Below are 13,540 nucleotides of genomic sequence, written 5' to 3' on the forward strand. Positions count from 1 at the left end.
CGACTCTGTAAGCTGTACAGAGATTAGGCCAACCGGCCAGGAACGAAAATGGAAACGGGAATGGCGAAGGGAATGCTAATGACAATGCTGAGGGGAACGGCGATAATACGGGTGGTGTTCCGATGACCTTGGCGACGTTTCTCAAGGTTCATCCACCAACTTTTCGAGGGTCTACTAATCCTACCGAAGTGGACCACTGGTTTCAGGCTATGGAGTGTGCTTTACAGGCGCAGCATGTTCCCATCAATCAATACGTTGAGTTCGTCACTTATCAGCTAGCGGGAGAGGCCCAACCCTGGTGGCAAGCAGAGTGTCGCTTGCTACAGCTTCAGAACGCCGAAATTTCATGGGAGGTGTTCCAAACGGCCTTCTACAAGAAATACTTCCCTGAGTCTGCAAGAGAAGCAAAGGAGATGGAACTAATGTAGCTGAAGCAAGGTTCCCTGTCTGTGGCAGATTACACTAGCAAGTTTGAGGAACTCTGTAGGTTTTCTAGGGTGTGTCAGGGTGCTCTGGAAACTTATGAGAGTTGGAAGTGTATTAAATACCAAAGGGGGCTAAAGGACAATATTATGACTGATGTGGCTCCTATGGAGATCCGTGTCTTCTCTGACTTAGTGAACGAAGCGAGGGTAGTAGAGGAGTATGCCAAGACCGTGGCAGCGTCTAAGGATACTCATGGAGGGAGATCTAGTCGGGGGCGTAGCAAGTATTTTCATCCGAGAGGACAAATCTTCAACAGATAAGGATATGCGCCTCAAGGGCTAGGAGGTTTCAAAAAGAACACCCATGATCAGATTCAGCGTGGCAAAGGGAGAGGAAATCAGAGCAAGAGTTCTTCGGATTTAGCTTGTGATCGTTGTGGACGTTTTCGTCCATATGACTCTTGCAAGATTGGTATAGTCAGGTGCTTCAACTGTGGCTTGCCTGGTCATTTTGCGAGGGATTGCACGCGTGGGAAGAACCAAAGTGCGGGTAAAGGTCAGCACCAGGGGCGAGTCTTTGCTGTGAATGCCAAGGATGCTCCCAAGGAGGATCCGTTGATGAGAGGTATATGTTTAATTGGTGATAAGTCCTTAGTTGCATTATATGATACTGGAGCATCGCATTCATTTATTTCATTTGCTAAAGTTGAGGAATTAGGCTTGAAAGTGTCAGAGTTACTATTTGATCTGCATGTACATACTCCGCATCAGACAATTATGACTAGGTCAGGGTGTAGGCAAGTAGGTTTCAAGCTTGAGGGTAGAGACTTTGTACATCATTTGATCTATTTGCCAATGATTGGATTGGAGATGATTTTGGGATTTAATTGGTTGTCAAAGAATCAGGTTTTGTTAGATTGCTTTGAGCGGTCAATTCGGTTTATGCCGAAAGGAGAAAATGGAGCAGTGGTAGCTACCGGGTATTACCTGAACTCTATAATGGTGCATTGTAATGGGAAGGAGTGTCAGGGTTATATTCTGTTGGCTGCTAATGCGTTGGGGTATTCTCAGAACTTAGATCAGATACCAGTGGTTAGAGATTTTCCTGAGGTATTCCCGTAAGATATCCATGAGTTTCCATCTCAAAGGGAAATTGAATTTGTGATTAAATTACTGCCGGGAGCCGGACCAGTGTCGATTGCACCGTATAGAATGGCTTCGATAGAGCTGGCAGAATTAAAGAATTAGTTGGAAGAGCTTCTGAACAAGAGGTTCATTCGACCAAGTGTATCACCATGGGGAGCACCAATTTTATTGGTAAAGAAGAAGGATGGAGGAATGCGTTTGTACGTGGATTACCGACAGTTGAATAAAGTGACTATGAAGAACAAGTACCCGCCACTAAGGATAGATGACTTGATGGATCAGTTGCAAAGAGTTGGAGTATTTTCCAAGATTGATTTGAGATCCAGTTACCATCAAATAAGGGTGAAAGAGGATGATATCCCTAAGACCGCGTTTAGGACACGCTATGGACACTACGAGTTTGCGATTTTGTCCTTTGGGTTAACGAATGCACCTGCTGTTTTCATGGATTACATGAACAGAGTGTTTTGTCCCTTTTTGGACAAATTCGTGGTGGTTTTCATAGATGACATCTTGGTTTACTCTAAGACGGAAAAGGAGCTTGAGGAACACTTGAGGATTGTGTTGCAAATCTTAAAGGAGCGGAAGTTGTATGCTAAGTTGTCAAAGTGCGAGTTCTGGAAGGAGGAAGTAAAGTTCCTAGGTCACGTGGTAAGCAAAGGAGGGATAGCTATGGATCCTTCAAAGGTAGAAGCAGTGATGGAATGGGAAAGACCAATGACAGTGACGGAAGTGAGAAGCTTCTTGGGTTTAGCCGGATATTACCAGAGGTTTATCGAAGGATTTTCCTAGATTGCACTACCGATGACGAAGTTAACAAGGAAAGAAGTGCCATTCATGTGGATGTTGGAGTGCAAAAAGAGTTTTCAGACTTTGAAGCAGAGAGTAACTTCAGCACCTGTTCTAATCTTACCGGAACCGCATGAACCGCTTGAAGTGTATTGTGATGCGTCACTGAAGGGTTTGGGTTGCGTGTTGATGCAACACCGGAATGTGGTGGCTTACGCATCGCGTCAGCTGAGACCGCATGAGGTGAATTACCCCACTCATGACTTGGAATTAGCGGAGATTGTGTTTGCATTGAAGATTTGGAGGCACCACTTGTACGGAGTAAGGTTTAGCATCTTTTCTGATCATAAGAGTCTCAAGTACACCTTCGATCAGAAAGAGCTTAACATGCGTCAGAGGAGATGGATGGAGTTGCTTAAGGACTATGATTTTGAACTGAGTTAGCATCCCAGAAAGGCAAATGTGGTAGCAGACGCATTGAGTCAGAAATCTATAACAATAGCTTGGATGAGAATCAAGGAAGAGGAGCTAGTAGATAAGTTTGTGGATCTTAAGTTGGATATTGGTGAAGTTGCCGGAAGAGCTTGTTTAAACCAGCTACAAATCTTAAGCACGTTTAAATCAGAGATACAAAGGGCTCAGCAAGATGAGCAGAAGCTTCAGCAATTGTTTCAACCAGTTGGTGATAAGAGGCGTGAAGAATTCAGTAAGGATGGTGAAGGATTGTGGAGATATAAGGGGAGAATTTGTGTACCGGATGTTAGGAGTTTGAGGCAAGACTTATTGTCGGAAGCTCACAACAGTGGGTTTTCTATTCATCCCGGAAGCATGAAGATGTATTATGACTTAAAGAAGATGTTCCGGTGGCCTGGGATGAAGGGTGATGTAGCAACAGTGGTATCCAAGTGTTTAACTTGTCAGAAAGTGAAGATAGAGCATCAGAAACCACCGGGGATGTTACAGCTGATGAACGGATATTTTATACGCTTTTTGGGGTTAATTTCATATAGTTTCTAGTGTGTTTTAGTTAGTTTTTAGTTTATTTTCAGTAGTTTCTAGGAAAAATTCACATTTCTGGACTTTACTATGAGTTTGTGTGTTTTTCTGTAATTTCAGGTATTTTCTGGCTGAAATTGAGGGAGCTGAGCAAAAATCTGATTCAGGCTGAAAAAGGACTGCTGATGCTATTGGATTCTGACCTCCCTGCACTCGGAATGGATTTTCTAGAGCTACAGGATTCAAATGGCGCGCTTTCAATTGCGTTGGAAATTAGACATCCAGGGCTTTCCAGCAATATATAATAGTCCATACTTTGCTCAAGGATAGATGACGTAAACTGGCGTTCAACGCCAGTTTCATGTTGTAGTCTGGCGTCCAGTGCCAGAAACAAGTTACAAGTTGGAGTTCAACGCCAGAAAAGGATCCAAAGCTGGCGTTGAACGCCCAAAACAGCCCTATGCACGTGATTAGCTTAAGTCTCAGCCCCAGCACACACCAAGTGGGCCCCAGAAGTGGATTTCTGCACTATCTATCATAGTTTACTCATTTTCTGTAAACCTAGTTTACTAGTCTAGTATTTAAACAACTTTTAGAGATTTATTTTGTATCTCATGACATTTTAGATCTAAACTTTGTACCTTTTGACGGCATGAGTCTCTAAACTCCATTGTTGGGGGTGAGGAGCTCTGCTGTGTCTCGATGAATTAATGCAAGTATTTCTGTTTTCCATTCAAACATGCGTGTTCCTATCTAAGATATCCATTCGCACTTCAATATGAATGTGATGAACGTGACAATCATTATCATTCCTCCACGAACGCGTGCCTGACAACCACTTACGTTCCACCGTAGAATGAATGAATATCTCTTAGATCTCTTAATCAGAATCTTCGTGGTATAAGCTAGATTGATGGCAGCATTCAAGAGAATCCGGAAAGTCTAAACCTTATCTGTGGTATTCTGAGTAGGATTCAGGGATTGAATGACTGTGACGAGCTTCAAACTCGTGAGTGCTGGGCGTAGTGACAGACACAAAAGGATAGTAAATCCTATTCCGGTACGATTGAGAACCTGCAGATGATTAGCCGTGCGGTGACAGCGCATCTGGACCCTTTTCACTGGAAGGATGGATGGTAGCCATTGACAACGGTGATCCACCAACACGCAGCTTGCCATAGGAGGACGTGCGTGCGTGAATCAGAAAACAGAGGAAAGCAGAATTTCAGAAGACAAAGCATCTCCAAAACTCCAACATATTCTCCATCATTGCATACAAGTATAATTTGTGTTCTGCCTTTTTATTCCTTGCAATCAAATTTGATAAATGAATTATTTTATTGTTTTCCTGACTAAGAGTTACAAGATAACCATAGATTGCTTCAAGCCAACAATCTCCGTGGGATTGACCCTTACTCACGTAAGGTATTACTTGGATGACCCAGTGCACTTGTTGGTTAGTGGTACGAGTTGTAAAAAGTGTGATTTACAATTCGTGCACCAAGTTTTTGGCACCGTTGCCGGGGATTATTTGAGTTTGAACAACTGACGGTGAATCTTGTTGCTTAGATTAGGAAATTTTTGTCTTTTGGGTCAGAGTCTTTTATTTTCTTTTCAAAAATTTTTTAAAAAAATAATTTTTCTATTAAATCTCGTACCAAATTTTAAGTTTTGTGTTTTCTTGTTGATTTTCCTTTGTTTTTCGAAAATTTTATTTTGGTTTTCTAAAAATTTTAAGTTTGGTGTTCTTTCTTCATGTTCTTGTGTTCTTGTGAGTCTTCAAAGTGTTCTTGAGTTTTCCTTGTGTCTTGATCTTAAAATTTTTAAGTTTGGTGTTCCTTGGTGTTTTCCCTCCAAAATTTTTGGAAACAAGGAGCATTAGATCTAAAAATTTTAAATCTTGGGCTATCTTATTGTTTCTCTCTTTCCTCTTTAAATTCAAAAATATCTTTTTTCTCTATTTTTAAAACAAAATTTTCGAAATTTATTTTTAAAATTCATATTTTTTTTTCAAAATTTAAAATCTTTTTCAAAACTTCCTGACCACTTTCTCTCTCCTCATTTTTTTCGAAAATCTTCACCTATTTTTATTTATTTTATTTTAATTTATTTTATTTTCGAAATAATTAAATAAATAAATAAATAAATAAAAATAAATTTTTTACTTTACATCATCTCCCTTTCTCCATCATGGATCTAAGTGGAAATGAACAGTTCAGGAGGACTCTGGGGTCATATGCTAACCCCTCTACTGCTTCATATGGGAGTAGTATTTGCATACCCTCCATTGGAGTCAGTAGCTTTGAGTTGAATCCTCATCTCATTATCATGGTGCAGCAAAGCTGCCAGTATTTCGGTCTTCCACAGGAAGAACCTACAGAGTTTCTGGCACAGTTTTTACAAATTACTGACACAGTACATGATAAGGAAGTAGATCAGGATGTCTACAGATTATTACTGTTTCCATTTGCTATAAAAGACCAAGCCAAGAGGTGGTTAAATAACCAACCTAAGGCTAGCATAAGGACATGGAAATAGCTGACAGAAAAATTTCTGAATCAATACTTTCCTCCAAAACGGATGACACAGCTAAGGCTGGACATCCAAGGCTTTAAACAAGGAGATAATGAATCTCTTTATGATGCCTGGGAGAGATACAGAGAGATGCTACGAAAATGCCCCTTTGAAATGTTTTCAGAGTGGGTTCAGTTAGACATCTTCTATTATGGGCTTACAGAAAGAGCTCAGATCTCTCTAGATTACTCAGTTGGTAGATCTATCCACATGAGAAAGACAATTGAAGAAGCTCAAGAGCTCATTGATACAGTTGCTAGAAATCAGCATCTGTACCTAAGCAGTGACCCTTCCATGAAAGAAGAGGCTAAAACAGTAACTGCTGAACTCAGTCCTGCAGAGCAAGCTGCTGAATTCAATCAGCAATTGGATTTTCTAACAAAGCAGTTAGCTGAATTCAAGGATAAACTACAAGAGACAAGGATGGCTAATATAAACATGGAAGTACAATTAAAGCAAACAAAGCAGCAGCTGTCAAAACAAATAACAGAAGAATGCCAAGCAGTTTAATTAAGAAGTGGGAAAGCACTAAATACCCCACTTCAAGGAAGCAGGAAACCAAGAAATGAGCAAACCACCCAAAATCCATCTGAGGACAGTAAGAGCCCAGGGAAAAATAATTCTGGCGCTAAAATGCCAGAAGTTGGGTGGAAGGTTGGCGCTGAACGCCCAGACCATGCTCAGGACTGGCGTTCAACGCCAGAAACAAGCAAGGATCTAGCGTTGAATGCCCAAAAGAAGCTCAGTTCTGGCGTTCAAACGCCAGGAACAGATGAGGAGCTGGCGTCTAACGTCACTCCAGCTTCTAACTCTGGCACTCAATTGCCAGTGAGGGATCAGACACACACAAGTGCTGATAACAACCCATCTAAAAAGGCCTCTTCAACCACTTCTATAGGAAATAAACTTACAGCAACTAAGGTTGAGGAATATAAAGCCAAGATACCTTATCCTCAAAAACTCCGCCAAGAGGAGCAGGATAAGCAATTTGCTCGCTTTGCAGATTATCTCAGGACTCTTGAAATAAAGATTCCATTTGCAGAGGCACTTGAGCAAATACCTTCTTATGCCAAGTTCATAAAAGAGATCTTGAGTCATAAGAAGGATTGGAGAGAAACTGAAAGAGTTCTCCTCACTGAAGAATGCAGTGTAGTCATTCTGAAAAGCTTTCCTGAAAAGCTTAAAGACCCTGGGAGTTTTCTGATACCATGCACATTAGAAGGTAATTGCAACAAGACAGCTTTATGTGATCTTGGGGCAAGCATCAACCTAATACCTGCATCCACTATCAGAAAGCTTGGTTTAACTGAAGAAGTTAAACCAACCCGGATATGTCTCCAACTTGCTGATGGCTCCATTAAATACCCATCAGGCGTGATTGAAGACATGATTGTCAAAGTTGGGCCATTCGCCTTTCCCACTGACTTTGTAGTGCTGGAAATGGAGGAGCACAAGAGTGCCACTCTCATTCTAGGAAGACCCTTCCTAGCAACTGGACGAACTCTCATTGATGTCCAACAGGGGGAAATAACCCTGAGAGTCAATGATGATGAGTTTAAGTTGAATGCTGTCAAAGCCATGCAGCATCCAGACACATCAAAAGACTGCATGAAAGTTGATCTTATTGACTCTTTGGTAGAAGAGATCAACATGGCTGTGAGTCTCGAATCAGAGTTGGAAGACATCTTTAAAGATGTTCAGCTTGATTTGGAGGATTCAGAGGAAATGAAAGAGCCTCTGAAATTTCCTCTGGAAGAGGAAAAACCTCCTAAACCCGAGCTCAAACTATTACCACCATCCTTGAAATATGCATTTCTGGGAGAAGGTGATACTTTTCCAGTGATCATAAGCTCTGCTTTAAATCCACAGGAAGAGGAAGCACTTATTCAAGTGCTAAGGACACACAAGACAGCTCTTGGGTGGTCCATAGGTGACCTTAAGGGCATAAGCCCAGCTAGATGCATGCACAAAATCTTATTGGAGGATAATGCTAAACCAGTGGTTCAACCACAGAGGCGGCTAAATCCAGCCATGAAGGAAGTGGTGCAGAAAGAGGTCACCAAATTACTGGAGGCTGGAATTATTTATCCTATTTCTGATAGCCCCTGGGTGAGCCCTGTTCAAGTTTTCCCCAAAAAGGGAGGCATGACAGTGGTTCATAATTAAAAGAATGAACTGGTTCCTACAAGAACAGTTACAGGGTGGCGCATGTGTATTGACTACAGAAGGCTCAATACAGCCACCAGAAAGGATCATTTTCCTTTACCATTCATAAACCAGATGCTAGAAAGATTGGCAGGTCATGATTATTACTGCTTTTTGGATGGCTACTCAGGCTATAACCAGATTGCAGTAGATCCCCAGGATCAAGAGAAAACAACATTCACATGTCCATCTGGAGTGTTTGCTTATAGAAGGATGCCATTTGGGCTGTGTAATGCGCCTGCAACCTTCCAGAGATGCATGCTCTCTATTTTCTCTGATATGGTGGAAAATTTTCTGGAAGTCTTCATGGATGACTTCTCAGTATATGGAGACTCATTCAGCTCCTGTCTTGATCACCTGAAACTAGTTCTGAAAAGATGCCAAGAGACCAACCTGGTTTTAAACTGGGAAAAATGTCACTTTATGGTGACTGAAGGGATTGTCCTTGGGCATAAAATTTCAAACAAGGGAATAGAGGTGGATCAAGCAAAAATAGAGGTAATTGAAAAATTACCACCACCTGCCAATGTTAAGGCAATCAGAAGCTTTCTGGGGCATGCAGGATTCTATAGGAGGTTTATAAAGGATTTTTCAAAAATTGCAAAACCTCTGAGCAATCTGCTAGCTGCTGACACGCCATTTGTGTTTGACACAGAGTATCTGCAGGTGTTTGAAACGCTGAAAGCCAAGCTGGTCACAGCACCAGTTATTTCTGCACCAGACTGGACATTACCATTTGAGCTAATGTGTGATGCCAGTGATCACGCCATTGGTGCAGTACTGGGGCAGAGGCATGACAAGCTTCTGCATGTCATTTATTATGCTAGCCGCGTTTTAAATGATGCCCAGAAAAATTACACAACCACAGAAAAAGAATTGCTTACAGTGGTTTATGCCATTGACAAGTTTAGATCATACTTGGTAGGATCAAAGGTGATTGTGTACACAGATCATGCTGCTCTTAAATATCTACTCACAAAGCAGGATTCAAAACCCAGACTTATAAGATGGGTGTTGCTTCTGCAAGAGTTTGATATAGAAATAAGAGACAGAAAAGGGACAGAGAACCAAGTGGCTGACCATCTGTCCCGGATAGAGCCAATAGAAGGGACGTCATTCCCCTCTCTTGAAATCTCTGAGACCTTTTCTGATGAGCATTTGTTTGCCATTCAGGAAACACCATGGTTTGCAGACATTGCAAACTACAAAGCTGCAAGGTTCATTCCCAAGGAGTACAGCAGGCAACAAAAGAAAAAATTAATTACTGATACAAAGTACTACTTGTGGGATGAACCCTATCTCTTTAAGAGATGTGCAATTGGCATAATCCGTAGGTGTGTGCCTAAAGAAGAAGCACAAAGGATCTTATGGCATTGCCATGGGTCACAATATGGAGGTCATTTCGGAGGTGAGCGAACAGCCACCAAGGTCCTCCAATGTGGCTTCTACTGGCCTACACTCTACAGAGATTCCTGAGAGTTTGTATGTAACTGTGACAGTTGCCAAAGAGATGGTAATTTGCCTCACAGTTACACCATACCTCAACAAGGAATCTTGGAGATTGAGTTATTTGATGTATGGGGTATTGATTTCATGGGGCCTTTCCCACCATCATACTCAAACACTTATATTCTGGTGGCAGTTGACTATGTATCAAAATGGGTTGAGGCCATTGCCACACCCACCAATGATACTAAAACAGTGCTGAAATTCTTCCAGAAACATATATTCAGCAGGTTTGGTGTCCCCAGGGTACTAATCAGTGATGGGGGCAGTCACTTCTGCAACAAACAGCTTTACTCTGCCATGGTCCGGTATGGGATTCGCCACAAGGTGGTGACTCCATATCATCCACAGACAAATGGGCAAGCTGAAGTCTCTAACAGAGAACTAAAAAGAATCCTGGAACGGACTGTAAGTACCCGTAGAAAGGATTGGGCACGAAGCTTGGATGATGCTCTGTGGGCTTACAGAACAGCATTCAAGACTCCTATAGGGACCTCTCCATACCAACTTGTGTATGGTAAGGCATGCCACCTGCCCGTGGAACTGGAACATAAAGCCTACTGGGCAACTAGATTCCTAAACTTTGATGCCAAATTAGCTGGAGAAAAAAGATTGCTCCAGCTAAATGAGCTAGAGGAATTCAGATTCACTGCTTTCGAAAATGCCAAGCTTTATAAAGAAAAATAAAAAAAGTGGCATGACAGAAAGTTGTCATCTAGAATCTTTGAACCAGGACAAAAGGTTCTGTTGTTTAACTCTAGGCTCAGGCTATTCCCCGGGAAACTGAAGTCCCGGTGGAGGGGACCATATGTGATTACAAGTGTATCACCATATGGTTATGTGGAGCTTCAAGATATTGATTCTGACAAGAAGTTCATTGTTAATGGACAGAGAATCAAGCACTATCTTGAAGGCAATGTTGAGCAAGAGTGCTCAAGGCTGAAGCTAGATTAAAAGCTCAGCAAGGTCCAGCTAAAGACAATAAAGAAGCGCTTGTTGGGAGGCAACCCAGCCATGGGGCATCACTTCCTCTAAGAATTTTGCCCTATTCTTGATTTTATTTGTTTATATAAAGTTCACTGATACTAAGGTAAAGAGTCAATTGTATAAGTTCACAGGGTTACAGAAGGATTCTGCACACAAAACAGAGAAAAAGAGCTCACTGGCAAGAAAACGCCAGTAATATTCTGTTTTGGGCGTTCAACGCCCAAAAGAAGCATCCACTGGGCGTTAAACGCCAGTAAAGATAGCCATCTGGGCATTAAACGCCAGAAAGAAGCTCCTTCTGAGCGTTTAACGCCAGATTTACAGCATCCTGGGCGTTCAGAAAAAACGCCCAGTGACAAAGGAGTTCCTGGCGTTCAACGCCAGAAAGAAGCAACAGCTGGGCGTTGAACGCCCAGGAGAAGCAGCAGTTGGGCGTTGAACGCCCAAAACATGCAGCGTTTGGGCGTTCAAACGCCAGGATGGTGGGGAGGAGGTAAATTCGTTTTTTTTCTTCATATTTTTCATTTTAATCTTAATTTTCATGTTTCAATTCATGATTTCTTGCATAAACATGTTACAAACCCTGATTTCTAAAATCCCTAATTTCTAAAAACCCTTCTTTAAAAATATTAAATGTATCTTAATCCATAAGCACAAATCCTTTTTTTCAATCCAATTCAACTCTTTTTCAAAATTTTCAAAACAAATCTATCTCTTTTCATTCAAAAATCTTTTCAACTAATCAATATCTTTTTCAAATCTCCATATTATCTTTTTCAAAACTCCAATTTTATCTTTTTCAAATATCTTTCATATCTTTTCAATTTTAAATTATATCTTTTCTTATCATACTTATTTTTTTTAAAAAAATCATATCTCCTATCTTATCTTTCTCCCTATTTTCGAAAACCCCCCTCCCTTTTTAAAAACCCATTCGGCCTCCTTCCTCTCATCCACCATCCTACACTAGCTCTCCTTCTATCCCTCTCCTTTCTTTTCTTTTGCTTGAGGACAAGCAAACCTCTAAGTTTGGTGTGTTTATCCGTGATCACTAAACCATACCCTCTAAGATCATGGCTCCTAAAGGAAAATAACCCACTCCAAGAGGCAAGAAAGAGAGTGTTCCAAAACCACTTTGGAATCAAGGGAAGTTCTTAACTAAAGAACATTCAGACCATTATTACAAAATAATGGGTCTAAGATCAGTGATCCTGGAAGTTAGATTCGATCTGAAAGAAGACGAATATCCGGAGATCCAGGAGCAAATTCGAATCAGGAACTGGGAGATCCTAGCTAATCCTGAAATGAAAGTGGGAAGGAATATGGTCCAGGAGTTCTATGCTAATATGTGGCAAACAGACAAGCAAAGACTATTTGGATCTGCTCTCTATGACTATCGGACCTTGGTCAGAGGAAAAATTGTTCATACCCACCCTGACAAGATCAGGGAGATCTTAAAGCTACCTCAGCTGAAAGATGATCCAGACTCCTTCAATAGGATAATGATGAGAACAAACAACGGCCTGGATAAGATTCTAGAGGATATATGTATCCCTGGAGCCAGGTGGACCACCAGCACGAAGGGTGTCCCAAATCAACTCAAAAGAGAAGATCTCAAACCAGTCGCCAAAGGATGGCTGGACTTCATTGGGCATTCTCTGCTGCCCACTAGCAACCGTTCTGAAGTCACTATTAGAAGAGCAGTGATGATCCATTGCATAATGATGGGAAAAGAAGTGGAAGTTCATCAACTGATTTCAACTGAATTTTACAAAATTGCAAACAAAAATTCCAAAGATGCCAGGTTGGCTTATCCAAGCTTGATTTCTATGCTCTGCAAGGACGCTGGAGTAAGGATGGGAATAACTGAGTATATCTCAGTTGAGTGACCAATCACCAAAGCATCAATGGAAAAACAACAAGCACAGGATGGCCCCATCAAGAAGAGAACACAGGAATTTCTCCCAGAAATCCCTCAATCTAAATACTGGGAGTATCTTGAAACATCTATTACCAAGATGCAAGAAGCTATAGAACAAATAAAGAAAGAACAGAAGGAACAAAGTAGCATTCTTTGCTATTTGCTTAAAGAACAGGAGGAGCAAGGACGTGATTTAAGGGAATTGAAGCGCCAGAAATTATCTCTTGAAGGACCAAGCACCCCGCAGATTAAAGGAACATCCACTTCCCAGAACAAAGGTTGTTAAATTCCAATCTTAGCCTTAACTCTATGATAACTGTTTTTATTTTAGTTTTACCTTAGGAGTCATATAGTAGTAATTAGTATCTATATTTTTTATTTTATCCCCAATTAAGCTATAATTTAATTTTATCATCATCATTAAACATGAATAAAATAGAAGAATTTCTCTAGAATAAGAGGCAATATTTTTCGAGTTTTTAATAAGATAAATTCTAATTATTTACATGTGGTGGCAATGCTTTCTGTCTTCTGAATGAATGCTTGAACAGTGCATATGTCTTTTGAATTTGATGTTTAAGACTGTTAAATATGTTGGCTCTTGAAAGAATGATGAACATGAGACATGTTATTGATAATCTGAAAAATCATAAAAATAATTCTTGAAGCAAGAAAAAGCAGTGAATACAAAAGCTTGCAAAAAAAAATATAGAGAAAGAAAAAGAAAAAGCAAGCAGAAAAAGCCAAAGCTCTTAAAACCAAAAGACAAGAGCAAAAAGCCAATAGCCCTTAAAACCAAAAGGCAAGGGTAATAAAAAGGACCCCAAGGCTTTGAGCATCAGTGGATAGGAGGGCCTAAAGGAATAAAATCCTGGCCTAAGCGGCTAAACCAAGCTGTCCCTAACCATGTGCTTGTGGCGTGAAGGTGTCAAGTGAAAACTTGAGACTGAGCGGTTAAAGTCAAGGTCCAAAGCAAAAAGAAGAGTGTGCT

At 40.9% G+C, this 13,540-nt stretch overlaps 1 protein-coding gene across 1 annotated transcript; it reads left to right on the forward strand.

Annotated features, from left to right (window-relative positions):
* The first annotated feature begins 572 nt into the window (after window positions 1-572).
* LOC148581358 (uncharacterized) lies at window positions 573-1,547 on the forward strand. The gene is made up of 2 exons (XM_088492354.1): window positions 573-709; window positions 908-1,547. Exons 1-2 carry the CDS (start codon window positions 573-575, stop codon window positions 1,545-1,547), a joined length of 777 nt encoding a protein of 258 aa, XP_088348480.1.
* Window positions 1,548-13,540: the final 11,993 nt, after the last annotated feature.

The sequence above is a fragment of the Arachis ipaensis genome, chromosome B10, assembly GCF_059453495.1.
Source record: "Arachis ipaensis isolate K30076 ecotype BB chromosome B10, ASM5945349v1, whole genome shotgun sequence".
In the NCBI taxonomy this organism is placed as follows: Eukaryota; Viridiplantae; Streptophyta; class Magnoliopsida; order Fabales; family Fabaceae; genus Arachis; species Arachis ipaensis.

What these genes read in the sequence shown, in the direction of transcription:
- LOC148581358 (XM_088492354.1), top strand. Translation starts at nt 573, where the DNA reads ATGACTGATGTGGCTCCTATGGAGATCCGTGTCTTCTCTGACTTAGTG. An exon ending in TCTAGTCGGGGGCGTAGCAA is followed by an intron (nt 710 to 907) that starts GTATTTTCATCC and finishes TGGTATAGTCAG; the next exon opens with GTGCTTCAACTGTGGCTTGC.